This window comes from Phodopus roborovskii, unplaced genomic scaffold (genome assembly GCF_943737965.1).
Source record: "Phodopus roborovskii unplaced genomic scaffold, PHOROB, whole genome shotgun sequence".
Lineage (NCBI taxonomy): Eukaryota > Metazoa > Chordata > Mammalia > Rodentia > Cricetidae > Phodopus > Phodopus roborovskii.
In genome coordinates, this window is record NW_026125887.1 from 146,883 (window position 1) to 168,258 (window position 21,376).

General features: G+C 36.8%; 1 protein-coding gene across 1 annotated transcript in view; it reads left to right on the forward strand.

The window, feature by feature from the left end:
- Map3k15 (mitogen-activated protein kinase kinase kinase 15) overlaps window positions 1-21,376 on the forward strand; it is a 125,299-nt gene that overhangs the window by 65,821 nt on the left and 38,102 nt on the right. Inside the window, exons 7-10 of the mRNA XM_051178892.1 lie at window positions 16,527-16,697; window positions 18,652-18,764; window positions 19,153-19,312; window positions 20,122-20,272. Of these exons, the coding sequence (XP_051034849.1) occupies window positions 16,527-16,697; window positions 18,652-18,764; window positions 19,153-19,312; window positions 20,122-20,272 (595 nt within the window). The remainder of the gene's footprint in view (window positions 1-16,526; window positions 16,698-18,651; window positions 18,765-19,152; window positions 19,313-20,121; window positions 20,273-21,376) is intronic.

Sequence of the window (21,376 nt, forward strand, 5' to 3'; positions counted from 1 at the left end):
TTAGAATATGTTTTGTTTTTATATTTTTTTTTGATCTTGTGTATTTTGGGGAAAAAATGTCATCTCACTTTCTCTTGTGGTTTAAGGTACTTTTTAACCTTATGACATTAGAGTCAGGTATGGGAAAACATATCTTTTTGTGTTTTTTAAAATTTTAAATTAATACTTTTCTTTACTAGCATTTAAAAATTAGTGCACAGAGTAATAGGTTTAAATACCGTATTTTTAGATTTTTTAAGATTATACTATAACATTGCTTATCTTGCCATTATTTTTCCTTGTCCTTCCCCTGCTGTTCTTTCTTCCCGTGATATTCCCTTCTACTTTCATGTTAAAAAAAAAACCTACAAATTTACATCTTTGATTCTGCATAGGAAAGAAAATGTAATATTTACTTTGAATTTAACAACTCTTTCGTCTTTGAACTTCAATATCCTGAAAATTCTAGTGATACAGCATTACTAGTCAATCACTTCATTGGTGTTTTAAGGCTCATGGCATCTACCAGATTCAGATTATCATTTAAGGGCCAAGCCATTGTTTGTAATACATTTTGACACATAAAGTAAACCATTAATCATTAACCATTTGTCTTAATCATTGTATTATTGTGAGGAGACAACTATGACCAAGGCAACTATTTATTATAAGAGAAAGCATTTAATTTGGAGGTGGCTTTCAGTTTCAGAGGTTTAGTCTACTATAATCATGGTAGGAAGCATGGCAGCAAACAGGCAGGCACGGGAGCAGTAGCTTGAGAACTACATCGTGAGACATGGCCAGAAAGACAGACAGAGACTGACTGACTGGCTTTTGAAACTGGAAAGGCCACCCCCAGTGATGCCCTTCCTTCAACAAAGCCATACCTAATTTTAACAAGGCCATACCTCCTAATCATTGTAATCCATCTATCTCACTTAGTGCTACTCCCTGGCAACTAAGCATTCAATTATATGAGCCTGGGGGCAGGGTAGGGGGAGGCATTCTTATTCAAGCCACCACACCATTCCTTGAGGAAATTTAATCTGTGGGTTGCTAGCAAGTCCTCCACTTGGAATTAAATGGACAGCATGTGAACATTCTCTATTACTTGAATATTTAAGTCCAAGTTCTTATATTGAATTTGGAAAGAGCAAATTGTAAGTCTGCATTTTCCTTGGGGAAGTCACATTCTCATCCTCTGCTCAAGGATTCCATGTAAGTTTGTTTGTTGTTGTTTTTTTTTTTTTTTTTTTTTTTTTTTTTTTTTTTTTTTTTTTTTTTTTTTTGGTTAGTTGTTCGTGGCTTCCTGTTACTTATTTTTTATTAATTTACATTTTTATTTTACATATCGATCTCAGTTTCCTCTCTCACCCTCCCTCTTCCCCTCTCTCCCACCCTCCCATGCCCCCCCAACCACCCTCCACTCCATACATAGGGTGATGCCTTCCAGGAGGGGTCATCAAAATCTGTCAAGTCATTTGGAGTAGGGACTAGGCCCTCCCTCTTGCCTCTAGGTTAAGGGAGTATCCCTCTATGAGGAATATGCTCCCAAATTCCTTTTGTGCACCAGGTATACATCTTGGTTCCACTGTCAGAGGTCCCTTAGACTGCCCAGGCCTTCTAACTGAGACCCATGTTCAGGGTGCCTGAGTCAGTCCAATGCAGGTTTCCCAGCTGTCAATCTGGGGGTCCATTAGGTTTCCCCCCTCCTTGTTCAGGTCAGCTGTCTCTGTGAGTTTCTATAGCCTGGTCTTGTCCTCCCCTCCCTCTCTGCATCTGGATTCCAGTTCGGCTCCGTGTTTAGTTGTGGGTGTTTGCTTCTCTTTCCATCAGCTACTAGATAAGGGCTCCATGATGGTGGATAAGTTAGTCATTGATCTCATTATCAGGGAAGGGCTTTTGTGGTAGCCTTTCCACTGTTTATAGACACTCCTGAGATTTTCCTATAGATCAACCTCTCTTAGTCTCAGCGTATGTTAAGAAACTTCAAGAGTATTCATTTCTTTTGTTATTGCCCTTGACATTAGGCATGAAATCAGGTTTGCAGATTTCTCAGGACAAATTTTTGAAGGGATACAAGAATGACCAAATCAGTCCTATGCATTTCTCTTCTGAGTTCAAGAATAATAGTTCATATTTTAGGCTAAATACTGTCAGTATCATTCAGGTAGTGCTTTACAGAAGATTCCAGTGCTTGGGTATATGTGAATAAAACATTTCTAGTGTATCACAGCTGTTGCTAGCAGTTCAGAGACTATTATTCCTGTGTTATGGAGCTGTCAAAGAAATATTTGTGTTGTAGGGTATGTTTCCATTTGGGAGTTAGGTGACTGTGTTCCACCTCCACTTTGTTGATGTTTACCCATGTACCTATAAGCAAGTCATGTGACTTCTCAGAAATCAGGACTTTGCACAGATAAATAAATAAATAAAAGGAGACGGACAGTGAGATGGCTCAGCAGGTAAAAGTATTTACTGCCAAACCTGATCACTGGAATTTGATCCCCAGGACCCACACAGTAGAAAAAGAAAGTTAATTCCTACATGGATGCTGTGTCATATTTACATACATGCGTGCACACACATGTATGAGTACACAATTACACAGTGAGTGCAATAAAAATGTAAAAGGAGAATGGGTTATATGTTGCTTACCAGCCTTTTGGTAGTACTCTGCACAGTTACAAAGTTACCTGGCACTACCCCAAACATTTCAGTAATTGATTTTAACAAGATGAAAGGTAGGGTCCAACTATAATGATTAGTTTAGTTCAACTTCAATGAAGGACTCATTTATGATAGAAATAGGTGGCTTGTAAGGAAGGTTAGTGCTAGAATTTGAAGGCTATATACTTATGAGGAATTTGAATGTTGTTATGAGGAATTTGAATGTTGTTTGGTAGATACTAGGTGTTTTTGATGACTAAGCCAGGCACCCATATGATCCACTATCTGTATAGTCTTTACGCAGGTTACCAATCTCTTCTGAACCCATTAGTCCTCTTTAAAACAACAGCAAAAAAAGTTGGATCTGATGCTCTTAAATATTGCTCTTCTTTAAAAGTTTCCATGAGTTTGTAATACAAAGCAGGAAATTTTTTAGCATTTTTGAGACCTTGCCTTTATAAAAGACCTGCTATCTGCTATCCTATCTGCAATCTCAGTCCTACTCAGATAGAAGCTCAATTCTGTCACCACTTGGGAGAGTTCAGAAGGCTATATATGCTTTCAAATATTACATTGTATTCATTAATGTTTTATTTAAACAAGATTTTGTCAGATCATGGGCTAGCTGAAAGACATATTTAGAATTTATTTCACTACTAAATGCCAAACTTAACCTCAAATAATTTGTCCTCTTCCTTGATTAGCCCCCATCTGGTTTTGTTGTTTTTGCTGCTTATGAATTTAGAAACAATTTCAGGTTGATAGATAATCTCAACGGGAATTAAGGGTGTAGCTCAGTTGGTATTTTCCTACCATGCACAATACCCTTGGGTTTGATTCCTCAGTACCATGTAACATAGTGGTGAACACCTATGAGCCCAACACCTGGGAGGTGGAACAGTTCAAAGTCTTCCTTGGCCATATAGTAAGCTCAAGGGCAGTCTGGAATACATGATTTGATACCCTGTTGGAAGAACGGTAAGGGAGGAGAGAGAAAATCCTTTGTATGTACTATAAAATCACAGACTACATTCTCTCCTAGAAGCAGCTGGTGCACATAATTTATCTGAGAGGTGATCTTATGATGCTTTAGAAGAATAAGAGAATGTGTAACAGGAAAAGAAGAAATGCTATAGGCATAGAAGACATGTGAAGAAGCAGAAAACTAGGGCTCTATTCTAGTTAGGACAAACCTTGTCGTTGTCTTATCTAAGGGAGAAGAAGCTGGCCATTTACCTACCAAACCCCAGCCGTCATTGGTTTTAGATTATTCTGAGAAACAGCAGTAGCAGAGGGTAGTAGGCTCTACCAAATCTGTGTGAAGATGAGTGCTAGTAGAATAAGGGCAAGGATCTGAGTTTCTGTTACTCCTACTGTTACTGGAGTTGACTTTACATCCATAAAGTCTCCTCTTTTCTTCAGTGTTTACTTAAAATACTAAGCTCTTCCTACATTATACTTTGCACAGAATTTGGGGAGTTGTTTCATTGTAGTTTCTCATAGTGACTTGTTCTACTTTGAGAAAGAAACCAGATACATCTGAAATATTTACATGAATGAGAGCTATTAGGAGATACTGATATTATACTCGATTGAAGGCCTTTTTTTAAACAGTTATTTTAAACAGTTATGATGACTCTGGATAATGTACATTATAAATCAGACTAATTGCTATGAATTTAGTTTTCAGGAATATTCTGGGTATAGAAATGTCAAATATTTGTAAAATGATAGATTAATGTTGGTTGAATAACTGGTAGTTTTGTGTGGTGAGACTTACAGGCGATATATTACAAATGAAAAGTAACATTCAATATCTAGGTTAGCTTGTTCTATATGTAATAATGGCTAAATTATTAAATGTTATGATGATAGATGGTATTTTACATTTCTGAGATAAAGTTTAACTTAATAGTTATACATTAAAAGTAAAAACTATTGCCTGTCTGTATTTTCCTTTTTCTAATATGAATTTTATTTTGGGGAATTTCTTACATAAGTATTATATTTACATCATTCTACACCTCCATCTCCCTCTTCCCCTTCTAATTCTTCCTATCTGTCCCTACTCTCTCTCAAGGGAAGATTTTTTTATTTGCTAGGGTGTAATTTTCTCATTCAAAAGTGGTTTTAACCTGGGTGAATTACCACACACCTGTTGTCCCAGCTACTAAAATGCTGAGACAAGTGAATCTTTTGAGCCTAGAAGCTTGAGACTGCCTGAGCAACATAGAAAAGCCCCATCTCAAAACATGTTTTGTTTGAGTGTCTGATAAATGAGTACCCAGAAAGCTTTTAGCAGTATATCTCTGGATTATTCACACATACATGGAGCTTCTTCTGAGAGCAACTTGAGAGAAACACTATAATGAGAAAACTACCCTTCCTTTATGAACAGATGGAGATTGTTGGCTCTGTCATTGATCCAAAGGAAACATCAATGCTAACCTTCAAAGGACCACCTAGAATGAGAAAATGTTTTCAAAATATTTTTATTATTCTTTAGAATTTGATACATGTACAAAATGTATCTTGATCATATCCATTCCCTACTCCTCCCTGAAACTTCCCCAGGCTGCCCCCCAAACATACCTCCTTTCCAAATTTATATTCTGTTTTTTAAATAACACACCTAGTCCAATTTGTGTTGTCATATGTGCATGGGTGTGTGGTCATCTATACTGGGGCATGGGCTACCTATTGGTGACCACCCAGGACAAAAGAAAAGTGACTTTCCTTCCCCCAGCAGTTTTCATCTGCCAATAACCCCTTGGTTAGGTCATCTGGAGTCCACTGCCCTCAACATATACCATGTTGAAATTTTCACCTGGCTTGATCTTCTGCAGGTCTTATGTTAGTAACCACAGCTGCTGTGAGTTCATGTGTGTAATATGTCATGTCCAGAGTACAGCATTTCACAGCATTCCTCCCCATTTTCTAGTTCTTAAATTCTTTACACTTCTGAGATGTTCCCTTAGCTTTGAGTGAGGGTTGGTATAGCCATCCCATCTGTGGCTGAGTAACTCACTTACTCTCAAAGACTTTGGACAGTTATACTCCTCTGTATTAACCACTACCCTCTGAAATAAGCTTGTTTGCTAAAAATTGAGATTATCGCCAATGTATGTATATTAAACATAAATATTTGAAGGTAGTTTGACAATGTGCTATTTAGCAAAACATCAGCTAAAAACTAAGAATTCAGAGGGAAAAAAGGGGGTTAATGGGAGTGAATATAATCAATTCATTATATGTATGCAAGTACACACACACACACACACACACACACGAAACTCAAATTTTGTTTTTAATGAGTCTTTTAAAATGAATTTTAATTTTATGTGTATGGGTGTTTTGCCTTGATGCATGTGCACTGTACGCATGCCTGATGACTATGTAGGCCTGAAGAGGGCATTGGATCACCTGAAACTGGAGTTACGGGTAGTTGTGAGCCAATATGTGGGTGCTAGGAAATCATACCCAAATCCTGCTTTTAGTCACTGAGCTATCTCTCCAGCCCCAGAACTTTAAATTTTAAGTTACTTGTCACCCATTCTTACCAAAGAAAGTTGGCAGCTATGTCTTCCATGTTTTCAAATTTGTGTAAGTGGGAAGAGACAGCCTTAAAAATATCCAGTTCTGTTGCATGGTCTTCTAGTCACTGTAAGGCCGTCACATTTTTTTTTATTCTTTATTTAAAAAATTATTCATTTTACATACCAACCCCAGTTCCTTCTCCCTCCTTTCTCCCACTTCCTCCATCCCACCCCCATCCACTTCTCAGAGGGAGTGGGTAAGGTCTTCCTTGAGGGCTCACATATTTCTTTGTAATTCTCCTGAGGGCTGGGGAAACTTGGTACGATGGGAGCACAATAGGAGTGCTTCTGCCCAGTGATATAACTTGGGCCCACTTATAGAGTAGGAAACAACTGTTTTGGTTTGTGTTTCTTTGGTTATGGGCATTGTTCACATGAGAACACAGGTTGCCTCTAGTTTTCACCTTCTCTTCTGTAAATATGAGGCATCTGGCCAGTGGAGGGCACCTGTTTTCCTGTGGCAGGTGTGTATCTGTCAGAGCCCAATCAGGAAACTGAAACTACCCTATGTGTTTAAAACAGAGGAAACTGAACACAGGAAATTGGTTTGTACAGCAATGAAAGAGTTGAGGGAATCAGAAAACCAGGAGGCAACCTAGAAATTAGCAGCTGTAGGACACTGCTCTCACTTTTTACCTAGAAAGGTCTATAATAGAGGTGATATTACCAGAAGCCAGATACAGAAGTAACCTGGAGTAGTGATCCTCAGGCAGCTTCCTAGGAGCTATCGATGGAAGAGAACCAGCTACGGCTGGAGCTGTCCCAAACCAAAAAGGGACAGGAAAATTTTCCTGGTCTTTTCCTCTTCCCCATCCTCCAATTATCTGCCTAAACAGTCTTTCAATGGCTACTGCCAGATAGATGGTCATCAGAAGCCTGAAAACTTAAGCTTCCTGAACAAAGCAGAATACGGAAGACTAGGGGAGTATATAAAAGAAAACAAACCCATCACTGACCCAATAAAATACTTTTTCAGATATACCAGTTATCTTCTGTCTGATCCTAACACAACTTTATTGTGGCATAGTTTATACAGAATAAAATGTAAAATTGTAATTATATAATTTGATGAGTGTGGCCAACAAAATACACTCGTGTGATTACCAGTGCTGAGAGCTACAATGATTTAATTCCCAAAAGTTATCTTTCTTCCCCCTTTCTAGTCACTTTCCCCACTGTCCAGCCCCCATTTGTGTATTTTTGATTGATCTAGTTCCCCAGTTCCATGTTTTTGCTTGTTTTGTTTTGTTTTTGTAGTGTCAGAATTTGTATATGCCCATTCAGTGATTTTCTTTTTTAATTTTTTCCACTTGTTCTTGGGTTCTAGAGTTTTCATTTCTTTCCATTCTCTCCCTTATTCCTTAATTCCTTCTCTTTATTCCCTTTCTCTACCCCCACCATATACATTTATAGAGGCAGTGTGTTAATAACTGATTTCAAATTCCTGTTTGGAGTAGGTTTTTGTTTGTTCGCTTGTTTTTTCAAGTCAGGGTCTCTTTGTGTAGCAGTTCTTTCTGTCTGTCCTGGAACTTAGTTTGAAGACTAGGCTGGCCTTGAACTCAGAGATCCACCTTCCTCTGCTTCCTAAGTGTGCAGTAGATTTTTTTTTTTTTTGTGATGGGGTCTTAATGTTGTTCAGGCTAGCCTGAAACTCATTGTATTCCTCTTGCCTCAGCCTTTCAAATGCTTAGATCATGCACACCTCTCCCAAGTTTTTTTTTAAACTTTCTGTAAAGTCATCTCTGGGTCAGTATATTTGATATTTGATTATGTTGTATCTCAATTATTAGATAGCATTTTTCTGCTTCTCTGCACATCTCACAATTTTACTGTACTCCACATATCATATTAAAAAGACCTGAGTCAGAAGTGTGATTTTATTTTATTTTATTTATTACTGTGAATATTGGAAGCCTTGCCTAAGCCTGGTGATTAAGCATTTATGGCTTTTTTATAAATAGTTCTGGAGATTTGCTGGGTGACTGTGGGTTGCATTTTTAATTTGATTCACTTCATCTGTTATTAGCCCAACCTCCAACCTCCTGTCCCTCTGCTTCCTTTTTTGTCTTGTCAATATTTGTACAAAAAGAGCTAGGGACTGCCATTTCTGATATCTTTAGGTTCACTTCTTTCAGGGTCTGGAATCCAAGTGCTGTGATTAATACATGTGATAGCTTTTGGTCTCTGATCTTCTCTTTTTGTGAATTTCTAGACTAAATTTAGTGGGTAGAGATAGAGCAACAGAATTGTTAGGGTGAGTGATTTTGATTTGCTTAGGGATTATCCTAAATTGCATTCTCTCCTATCATCTTATACTGTTTTGAGAAAGAAAAAAAAAGCTTATTTACTCCCTGTCTTTACTATGAGAGGCTCTTTTCTTTCAGTCATCAACTTAGACCAGGCAAGCAAGTGTGGAAATGGTCATGTTTCTGGAATTGACTTAATCACAACTTCCCACCACAGGAAGGACTGTTCACATGCTCATATGCCATAAAAGTCTTTTATTATGTTTTCAGTACCGGCAAGACAATGTTGTAGAAAGGATGGTGGTCTCATCAGAGAAGACCTCACTCATTAGAAAAAAATATGGAGAAAAGGTCAGAAAGGAATCATGAGTCATGTCATTTAAATACATGGAGAGGGAAACATTAGGTAGAGAGACCAGTACAGCAAGAAGGCTTGCGCAGCTGGAGCAAAATAGATGATTGGATTATAGATAAGAGATGAGTTTGGAGAAATAACTGGCTACAAGATCGTTTTAGAAAATGATACTTTTTCTAAGCTAAGAGTCCCTAAAGAATTTATGTTGTAGTTGTTGTTTGAAACAAAGTTTTCACTGTGTAGCTCAGGCCTCAAATTTATAATGCAAGAGGAACTTTAGCCTCTAGAATGCTGGGATTGCAGGCATATACCACCACAGCCAGCTTGCTTCAGGAGACTTAACCAATTAGAGCTGTTACCTGACATAAAATTGTTGCAGGATAATGACTTCTGTGTTAAGAATTCATTACAGAGAAGTAAGGGAGAAGGCGGGGAATGACAGTGGCATGGGTCATGGTGGTAACTGTTGAAATCATGAGAAGTGGACTTTTCAAATATGGTTTGAAATGAAATCCAGTGGCATCTGCTTGGTTAATAAGCAGTATTAGGTGTTAGGGGCCATAAAGCATAACTAATGTTATAGTTTAGCCTAAATAGCAAAAATACTGGACTAATCAGTAAACAAGATCAAGAAGCTGCAAAAAGGAAATTAATGATGGTATGGTCAAATGATTTTAGATGTATTAAAATTGATGGATTAAACTTGCAAAGGATGTGCTTGGGTGGAGATATAAATATGGAGTTTGGGGAAATTTTGAGCCAGAAATAGAAATTTGGTATAGATGGTTTGAAAACTGAGGTTATAATTAGATTGTATCTTGAAGAGATGTAATGTATTTGATAGAGGAGAAAGGCCACGTATTTGTGTTTGGAGATACTCCATTGTTAAAGGATGATAGATATAAGTTGTAATCAAGCCCAAGTAAGAAGATAATCAGGTGAATGCAGTGTTCTACTATTCAAATGAATGAAAAAAAAAAAAAGATTCACAGTAGCCAAGCACAATGCATAGGTCAAATGCAGGTGCAGCTCAAAGGATCAGACAGCTCAAGGACTGAGTATTGTTGCATAGATTTAGCAGTAGTGCAGACACTGAGTCAGAATGTGCAGGATAAAAGGCATGGATGTCCAACTCTCATCTCCAGAGAGTCACATTAATTGATCTAGGGTGCACACTGGATCCCTGGGCTGTGTCTAATAAAGTTAAGATCCACTATCTACTTTCTCGTCATGTTGAAGTGTCCTTAATGTCAGAAACTGATGTTGCTGGCTGAATAAGCATAGGTGTTTTTATCTATAGAGCTTGTTTCTGGATACTTGGGATCTGAAAATTATAAGCAGATCTGAAGGTAGATTAGTAACCACTAAAGGGATTAGCTGTTTAGCACCTGTCTTAAAGTGGCTTTTAAGCTGAAAAATCTCTTGGTTTTTCATTTTTTAGGGGCTTAATTTTTGTTTTTTTATATTCAAAAGATATTTTGTTTTAACAAGGATAAGTTCAAATTAATATTTTTTTAAAAAAATCCTGAAAGGAAATATTAGTGTAACTAGTTCAGAAAAAAAGTAGCCTAACCAGAATTCTCATCAACAATTAAGCATTTAAGTGAATTAAGTATATTCTTTTCAAAATCCTGAATATTTCAACCCTCAAAAGTCAGCTAGTAACAAGTATAGAAATTTTATACCTCATTAAAGTTTTAATATTTTTTCATATTCTTAGCATAGACATGAGGAGTTATCTAGATGCTTGAGTAAATTTGAGTTGGTTTGGTATCTGTTAGCTCTGATAATTAAATAATATCATGGTAGGCTAATACAAAGAGCAATCTGGTTTGCAGGCTGGTTAAATTAGATACTATATGACAAAGGGAGCGGGAACACAAATGGTTTAAAACACCAAGTTAGAAAATGGAAAAAGAGAGTGAAAATAAAACAGGCTTAATATTACAGGTTTCCCAGACGGAGACCAAATGTGTCTAGATTAGCCCTTCAGATTAGCCCTTCTCAATATGGGTTATGTTCAAGCAAGATAATTACACCCTAATGCCCTATGGCATCCACTGAATGACATGAATAAATTTCTTTCCTGAGTGTGCAGTGGGGCTAGTTATGTACCATATTTGGAAGGATTTAGAAAATATTCACAAATTATATAATAATGTTCTCTAGGGTTTAATTTTACTGTGGGTCCCCAGTTGAGAAAGACTATTTAGGTAGTATTCTGTCTTCTTAGATGATAAAGTTAATTTTTATTACAAAATATATAAAATGTATTTGTTTTTAAATTTTTTATTAATGTATTTTTATGTTCCAATCCTAGTTCCCACTCCCTCCTCTCCTCCTGCTCCCCCCACTCCCTTCACCTCCCCCACCTCCCATCTGCTCCTCACAGAGGGTAAGGTCTCCCCTAGGAAGTCCAAGTGTGTCCCATCATCTCATTGAGGCAGTACCAAGGCATCTCTCCAGCCCCATACTCCTGTGTCTAGGCTGGGCAAGGTATCTCTCCATATTGAATGGGCTCCTCTAAGTGGCCTTATTTATTGTCCCAGTCACACCAATGTCACTATATTAAGGGAGTCTAGTTCATTCTTATGCAGGTTTCCCTTGTCAGACCTGCATCAGTGATCTCTCACTATCTTGGGTCAGCTGATTCTGTGGCTTTCCCCATTGTTGTCTTGACTTCTTTGTTCATATTATCACTCCTCCCTCACTTGATTGTATTCCAGGAGCTTGACTCAATGATTGGTTGTAGATTTCTCCATCTGCTTTCATCTGTTTCTGAAAGAGGGTGCTAGTTTCTCAGGGGTTGTGGATTGTAGGCTTGTAGGCTGAGTATCTTTTGTTTTATGTCTGGTATCCATTTATGAGTGAGTACATCCTATATGTGTCTTTCTTGTTTCGGGTTACCTCACTCAGGATGTTTGTTTTTGTTGTTGTTGTTGTTGATGTTGTTGTTTTTTCTAGTTCTGTCCATTTGTCTGGGAATTTTAGGATGTCATTGTTTCCTACTGCTGAGTAGTACTCCATTGTGTAAATATTTTATTTATCCATTCTTCAGTTTAGGGACATGTAGGTTGTTTCCAGGTTCTGGTTATTACAATGTTATGAGAATAGTTGCACAGATGTCCATGTGGTGTGAATGTGCCTTCTTTGGGTATATGCCCAACAGTGGTATTGCAGAGTCTTGAGGTAGGTTGAGCCCTAATTTTCTGAGAAATTACCATACTGGTTTCCACAGTGGCTGTACAAGTTTGCATTCCCACCAGCAATGGTGGAGTGTTCCCCTTTCTCCACATCCTCTCCAGCATAAGCTGACATTGGTGTTTTTTTTTTTTTAATTTTAGCCATTCTGATTGGTGTAAGATGGAATCTCATAGTGGTTTGATTTGTATTTCACTGATGACTAAGGATGGTGAGCATTTCCTTACGTGTCTTTCCACCATTAGAGATTGTTCTGTTGAAAATTCTCTGTTTAGATCTGCACCCCAGTTTTTAATTGGATGATTTGGTAGTTTGACATCTAGTTTATTGAGTTCTTTGTATATTTTGGAGATCAGCCCTCTGTCAGATGTGGGGTTGGTGAAGATCTTTTCCCATTCTATAGAAAGCTGCTTTGTCTTGTTGACCATGTTCTTTGTTTTGCAGAAGCTTCGATGTTTCAGGAGGTCCCATTTATTCATTTTACTCTCAGTGTCTGTGTACTGGTATTTTACTTAGGAAGTGCTCTCCTGTGCCTATGCATTCAAGTGTATTTCCCACTTTCTGTCCTATGAGGTTCAGTGTAGATGGATTTATATCGAGGTCTTTGATCCACTTGGACTTGCATTTTGTGCATGGTGTTATATATGGATCCTATTTGCATTCTTCTACATGTTGACAGTCAGTTATACCAGCACCATTTGTTGAATATATTTTCTTTTCCCATATTTTATATGTTTAGCTTCTTTGTCAAAAATTAGGTGTTCATAGGTGTGTGGAATGATATTAGGGTCTTCAGTTAAATTCCACTGGTCCACCTGTCTGCTTTTATGCCAATACTAGCTGTTTTCATTACATTACTCAGTAGTAGAGCTTGAAGTCAGGGATGGTGATGCCCACAGATTATCCTTTTACAGGATTGTTTTGGCTATCCTGGTTTATTGTTTTTCTATATGAAGTTGAGTATTGTTCTTTTGAGGTCTGTGAAGAATTATCCTGGGATTTTGATAGGGATTGCATTGATTCTGTAGATGACTTTTGGTAGGATTGTCATTTTTACTGTGTTGCTCCTCAAGAGCATGGGAGATCCTTCCATTTTATATGTTCTTGAATTTCTTTCTTTAAAGTATTGGAGTTCCTATCATACAGGTCTCTCACTTGTTTGGTTAGAGTTGCCCCAAGATATTTTATGTAATTTGTGGCTTTTATAAAGGATGATCTTTCTTTGATTTTCTTCTCAGCCCATTTGTCATCTGTATATAGGAGGGCTACTGACTTTTTTTTTATCTTGTATCCTGCCACATTACTGAAGGTGTTTATCAGTTGTAGGAGTTCTCTGGTAGAATTTTTACGGTCATTTATGTAAACTATCATATCATCAGCAAATGGCAAGTATTTGACTTTCCCAATTTGTATCCCTTTGACCTCCTTTTGTTGTCTTATTGCTCTGTCTAGAACTTCAAGTGCTTTGTTGGATATGGACAGAGTGGCCAACCTTCCTGATTTCAGTGGGATTGCTTTGAGTTTCTCTCCATTTAGTTTGATGTTGGCTGTTGGGTGACTGTATATTGTCTTTATTATGTTTAGATATGTTCCTTGTATCCCTATTCTCTATAAGACCTTTATACTGAAGAGGTGTTAAATTTTGTTGAAGGCTTTTCAAGCATCTAGAGAGATGATCATGTGTACTTTTTCTTTAAGTTTGTTTGTATAGTGGACTAAATTGATGGGTTTTCATATGTTAAGCCATTCCTGCATCTCTGGGATGAATCCTACTTGGTCATGGTGGATAATTTTTCTGATGTGTTCTTGTATTTAGTTTGCAAGTATTTTATTGAGTATTTTTGCATCTATGCAAAAGGAAATTGGTCTGTAATTCTCTTTCTTAGTTGTGCCTTTGTGAGGTTTGGGTATCACGGTAACTGTAGCCTCATAAACAAGAGTTTAGCAATGTTTCTTCTGTGAAATAATTTGAAGAGTATTGGTATTGTGTCTTCTTTAGATCTTCTTTGAACATTTGGTAGAATTCTATACTGAATCCATCTGGTCCTGGGTTTTTTGTTTGTTTGTTTGTTTTGGAGACTATAACTGTTTCTAATTCTTTAGGGATTATGGGTTTATTTAAGTCATTTATCTGTTCTTGATTTAGTTTTGCTATGTGGTACTTATCTAGAAAAGTGTTCATCTCTTTAAAGTTTTCCAGTTTTGTGAATCACATGTTTTTGAAGTATGACATGATGATTCTGAGTTTCCTCAGTGTCTGTTATGTCCCCCTTTTCATTTCTGATTTTGTTAATTTGGGTATTCTCTCTTTGTCTTCTGGTTAGTTTGGATAGATAATTAAGTAAATTTTTGAGTTATATATTTAGGAAAGAAAACATAAAACCCTGTTATAAAAGTACCAAGAAAGAAGAATAATTTGTTTACTGATTTATTAAAATAAAGCTGGGTGTATAGTATCTGGAACATGTAATGTCAGAATTTGAGAGGCTGAGGCAGGAGGATTGCCATGAGGTTAAGGCTGTCCTGGGCTACATAGGGAGTTTCAGTTCATCTTTGGCTGAGTGGCATGTCCCAACAAAATATTTAAGATTCATTAGACTAATTATTAACAAAGCATAAAAACTACCAATTCATAGAAATCCTCACAGGAGTGTTCTGAAGAATTTAAAGGGTATCCTCCCAGGCTTCCGTTAGTAAGTAGTGTTTATTTCAAATAACCACATCATACTTTTCATTAACATTTTTCCATACAACATCATGGATATTGTTCTATATTATTATGCATTTGTTCCTTTCTAAGGGCTGCATAGTATTACATAGCTTAGTTGTTATACATTTATCTGTCCATTCAGTTAACAGACATTTGCAACCATCTCCAAGTTCAATTGTTATTAGCAATGCCATACAAAAGTACTTTTCAAAACTTCTTGGGAAATTGTATATTGTAAATTCCAGAAATACAATTGTTAAGTCAGGTTGCTTACCTACCTTGTAATTTTATGTAAAATTTCAAAAGTATTCAGAATTGGAGAATACTGTGATTATAGGCAAGGATTTTCATAGACCCATACCAATAGGAAATGGGGAAATCGGAGACTGGCATGGTAGCACTAGAGAGGCAAAGACCAGCCTGGTCTACAGAGTAAGATCATGTCTAAAAAGGATACAGGGGATAGAAATGTAAATATATTTATTATTAAAATTATGTCATGTCTTTATGGAGCCTAAGAAGCCCCATCATAGGCTGCCTGCAACCCAGAGACCTAGGAAAGCCAGTAGAATTCAATGAGTCCAAATGCCTGAGAATTAGGAGTGCCATTGTATGTGATCCCTGAAGTCTGAAAACCTAGTACCAGCAACTTTAGTGTCTAAGAGCTGGAAAGGATAATTTCATAGCTCAAAGGGAAGTAAGAAGGAAGAGAGATTGAGATAGGCCTTTTGAGTCTACTTGGGTCTCAATGTATTAGAGGTGCTAGCTAGCATTGGTGAAGGTGAGTCTTTAATCTATTGACTCAAATGCCAAGTTTACCCACACACTCAGAAATGATATTTTTACCAAGAGTCTGGGCATCCATTAGCAAAGTCAAGTTGATATATAAAACTTATCATCTTATAATTAATCTCAATGTACCCTTTATTCACTTGAATAATTAATTACCTTTACAAAAAGCAATTTTATTTTACCTAAACTGTTACCTTCTTGTACCCAAAGACCAGATTTTGTTACGAATCATAGACATTACACTTCGCCCATAGATATTTCAAGGTTAAGGATGCTTTTATGAAACAATTATAGATATGGTATCATAGCTAAAATTAATAACCATTCCTAAATATCAGTGTTTTCACAGTTTTACTTTTCTAAAAGATTTCCTTTTATATTAATGACTGCTTTGCCTGCTTGTATGTAAATGCACCATGGTATGTTCAGAGGCCAGAAGAGGATGTTAAATCCCCTGGAACTGGGGTAGTAGGTGGTTGTAAGCTTCTTGACATGTGTGCCAAGAACAAAATCTAGATCCTCTTCAAGAGCAGCAAGTTCCTTTCACCACTGGGCCATCTCTCCAATGCCAGATAGATAGATAGATAGATAGATAGATAGATAGATAGATAGATAGATAGATAGATAGATATATTGATATATATATATCATTAGATTTATCTGATTATGAATCTAGATGTAGTTTATATATTGTGTTTGATTGACATGACTCTTAAGTCTCTTTTTAATACTGTTTTCTCCTCTATTTTCTTTTTCTGATAAATAAGAATAACATCAAGAAAGGAATTGCATATACTTTTGTATGAGATTTTTTTTTTTTCTGGCACAGTTCTTAAGTATTTGATACTCTAAGATTTAAGTATTTGATACTCTAAGATTTGTTTTTCCATTTTCAAAAGAATCTTCCCTTTCAGAAAAAGAATACACATATACATAAACATCTTAAATTAGGTGTTTATTATCTCATAACTTTTCAGGCGGAACAGCACAGGTGACCGAGAGAAGGCTCTTCAGGTCATGCTCCAAGTTCTGCAAAGCTGTGACCACCCAGCTCCTGACATGTTCTGCCTGTGTGGGAGGATCTACAAGGACATTTTCCTGGATTCAGGCTGTGAAGAGGATGCAAGCAGAGACAGTGCCATTGAGTGGTAAATAGCACACACATAGTGCTGCATAGAACGGAACCATGTAGGCTGAGTGGCCAGGTCTTTTCCTCAGTGGATATCTGTCGATTGACAGTGAAAATGATTGCAGTATATGTGGTCTAGGAATGTTCAGATCAGATTCCTGGATGTGAAAGAAAGCCATGAGAAGCAGGTGCCTGCTGTTTATGCTTATCCCATTCATGAGAAAGGAATGAGGCTTCACGTACTCCTGCCAGTTGCCCTTTTCAGAATTGTGTTCACCACCATTGGCATCATCTTCCCAGTGATGTTCATGTTTATCTGTCCTTCATTTATTTATTTTTTTTTTTCTGAGACAGGGTTTCTCTGTGATTTTGGAGCCTGTTCTGGAACTAGCTCTTGTAGACGAGGCTGGTCTCCAACTCACAGAGATCTGCCTGCCTCTGCCTCCCAAGTGCTGGGATTAAAGGCGTATACCACCACTACCTGGCCCATGTCTGTCTATCTATTCAACAGATGTTTATTCAAGGTTTACTTTGTACTAGAAACTTTTCTAGGTGGAAGATGCAGACACAGCAGACATGAATCCTTATCTTTGGGGATCTTGCTTTGCTGGTAAGGGAAGTCAGTGGCCTGCCAAAAGCTAAAGAGTAGAAAAATATGCTTTATTTCTGCCACCTTATTTATATGCACATAACATTTTCTGGGATTCTCAGCCACTCCCATACCTTAGGACACTTGGATAGAGATCTCCAGCTCAACTGTTGATTCCACATCACACACACTCTCTTTACCCACCTGTTCTAATTTAAGGTGATGTTGATTGAGTTTATTGCAAATCTCTTGCCTCAGCCTTGTGAATGTTGAGAATTGAGAGAGGCATGAACCTCCACCACACTTAGCTTTGGTATAGCTTTTCATTGTTATAGAAAAAAAAATGGGAAGATACAGTAAGATATGAAATTTTAAGTCTTTAGAACAGTGAAGAGTGAAAGGTTGGACTTCTGTTGAGTGAAATAAATAGCAGTGATTTTTCTTGGTGTCCTCTGATCTGTATGGTGGTACTTGTGTTATTCTCCAAAGTTCATAAAACCACCTTGTAACCGACTAAATGATAGCTTTCCACTTTAAAAACTAGTGTGTCACTAAATTCTCTTGTCACGTAAATGAAAATTAAATCGTTCCTGATTTGCAAACCCTTGGTATTCAACTGTTTGTGCTTCTACTCCATTGAATAAATCCTTTTTCCTTATTATAGCTGTCATACTTGCTAACAGATAAACATTTTATGTGTAGTAAAGAATGAGGAGGAGAGTTAACATGAAACTGTAAATGTTTTCCTTTAAAATAGCACACCTAATTATTTTTATCTCATTCCCTATCCTAATATGATAAATTCCCTACCTCTTACCTCCCCTTCACATTTGCATTGATAGCCATTTAGGAACTGAGATTCAGGCAGTATTCTCATACATGAAGAAATGATTCAGTGTTGTGATAATGTAAGCAAACAAACTGTAAGCAAAAAGAAAATGTAAGCAAAAAAATGGCATGTAGAGAAATAACCCATAGTTGATGCCATTTCTATAAAATAAAAATGCCCAGTGTACACTGAGAGTTTAACTTAAAATGAGACTTAGGCATCAACTTATGGTCATTTTTCAGGATTATCATAGACTTTAAATCTCTTTTGTATGTTTTTGTATGATTTCCTTATTCATTTAGTCAATAGGCTTTTATAATCAAACTATTTTAGGAGAGAAATAAAAAACTAAAAACTTCTTAATTTAAGTTACTGTGTTGCTATTACATTTTCAAAACATTGAGGCTGTATGTACCTGGTCATCAAGGTTAGGAGAGGGACTATAAAACATTAGAGTAATAAGTATTTTCATGTAAATATAGTTTGTATTATTAGCTATGCATATCATTCTCAACAAGATGATGTAATAAGAATTTTGTGGTTCTGTAATTATAGGTATCGCAAAGGGTTTGAACTCCAGTCATCTCTTTATTCAGGAATTAACCTTGCAGTTTTGCTGATAGTTGCTGGACAACAGTTTGAAACTTCAATGGAACTAAGGAAAATAGGTAATGTTGTTTATTATTACAGATATTTATGATTTAGTTATATATTGAGCATTAAAAAATTATGCTCAGTTTGCTGGGTATGGTGATATACATCTGTATTCCCAGAACTCAGGAAGTGGTTGCAGAGTTGCAGGTGAATATCCTTTAGGTTGGCCTAGTGTCTCTCTCACTCTCTCTGTGTTTGCTCTCTCTCTTTCTCTTTCTCTCTCTGTGTGTATGTGTGCGTGTGTGAGTATTCATTCATAACGAAGGTGCAGTCACTTTTCAATAGTATACCTGAGACAGCAGCCAAATAAAAATGCCTACTTTTCTTTTTCCTAAAGTCTTGTATAATATGGCAGAACTAGAAAGATTTTTTTTTCATGATATCAAAATTCAAATTCTTAAGGTGTCCGGCTGAACAGTTTATTGGGAAGAAAAGGGAGCCTGGAGAAAATGAACAATTACTGGGATGTAGGTCAGTTCTTCACCGTCAGCATGTTGGCAAGTGATATTGGGAAAGCTGTCCAGGCAGCAGAGAGGTTGTTCAAACTGAAACCCCCAGTCTGGTAAGTCCCATGTGTGCCTAGTAATCTCATGTCTCCATATCTGAACCTGTTCTGAAATGTCTCATTCAAGAAGAAAATGTTAAATACAGCAGAGTAACAACTGCTGTTTCACCTCCTTTTTATGTGTCTTCATTACAGAAGCTATAAGACATAACAGCTATGAGGGTTCATAGATTTTATGTGCAGGTTTGAAGACACAGATAGATTCTCACCTAGAATGTATACTTGCATGCTCTATCCCTGAGACTAGTCTGTCAGTCAGTCCTCTTCACTTCTTTTAGTTCTTTTAGTTGGTGTCTTCAGGAGCAAAATGCTGCTTGATATTAGTGTGTGTTTGTAATAAAGCATATAGTAAAACTGAAAAAGAACATCAAGAAAATGATATTCCTAAGCTGGCAGCACTCAGTAGTCCACTGGCCATGGTAAGCTCTGTGTTGATTTAGGGTGTTTTCTTGACCTTCATCCAGGGTGTTGGCATCCTCCTCAGTTGCTATAAAGCCTGGTTGTTCCACAATGTACTTTTATTCCTGTAGAACCCCAGCCAGCTATTCCTTTAAAAGGATAGTATGTACTAAAATTGAGGTGTTAGTAAAAAGCTGTCGTTTAGAATTTTATTAGACTGATTTTATCTGCTGTTTGCATTTCTTATGATTATTTATGTGGTTACTCAGTGACTATGAAGAGCTTGTGACAAATACGGATTGAAGTACATTAGGCTTCATTTTAGGAAGCCTCTTTTAAAGGGATTAGAATTGATTTCAGTTTCTTTAGGAATCAAATGTATGAGGTTTGTGATTTCCGCCCTCCAGGTACCTGCGGTCATTAGTTCAGAACTTGTTGTTAATTCAGCGCTTCAAGAAACCCATTACAGAACATTCACCCAGGCAGGAACGTCTTAACTTCTGGTTAGATATAATTTTTGAAGCAACGAATGAAGTTACTAATGGACTCAGATTTCCAGTAAGATATGCTACACGTGTGTGTGGGGGGGGGGTAGTGGTTCCTTTGTGGGGATCAAACCTAGGAACTGGCACATGTTAGGCAAATAATTCTACCATTGAGCAATCTGCTCACTCTCAATCTTTTAAGATAAACAAGAGGCTAGGAATTCATGTTAAGTAATTATAAAACCTATGAAAAGGCAGAAAATTGTAATTTATAATATTTGGATAGTAAGTCCTCGGTGGGATCAGCAAATGATAAGTTAGTCTCTGGGAAAAAGTTTTGCTTGTCTCTCAAATAGTGGCTCTCAACTGATTGTATTTTTTTTTTCACTCAAGGGACATTTGGCAGAACTTGGAGACATTTTGGGTTGTTAGAACTAAGTCTAAGTTGTGATGCTACTGACAATACAGTGTAAGGAATAGGGAATCTGCTAAATGTCCCCCAGTAATTAAAAGAGCACCCCCCTACACATACACAGTAATTATCTGGTTCAAAAATAGTAAGGCAAAAATGAAGAGATGTTGTTCTAAAAAATGTTGTACATGGAATTTAAGACTGTCTTTTCCTAAACTTTGGTTTGCCTCCAGTGCTGCTAATTAATATTTAAAACTTCATTGAAAAACCAGAATTGTTTTTAGCTTTTCATTTAGTTTTTGTTTCAGTTTTATGGGCATCTCATAAATTTTTGTAAGTAAGATATCTAAGTATTCTAGAAATTATATTTCAATAATTGCATTTCATATTTCTGCTATGAGACTTTGTGAATATGGGTGCTTTTAAGAAGAATTTCATTAATGACTCAAAATGTAGTTATTAAAAATTATCAGAATTATTTTGTTTCTGGGTAACACATTTTAAAATCTTGTTTCAATTTTAAAATGTTTCCAGCTGGATAGGTGCATGTCAGTAACAAAGCAGAAACTTGTGTAAACTCTACTTAGGTTTATCATACTAAATGTGTTGTTGCTTTGTTTGAGAGATTCGTTTTTCTGCTCCTCTCCCTCCACCTACATGTTTACATGCTCTCTTTTTCTCCCCTTCCCTTTTTTCCTTTTTGCCTTCCCATATTCTTAACCAATTAACTAATGTTACTTGGAATCACTCACTTTTCATTTACCT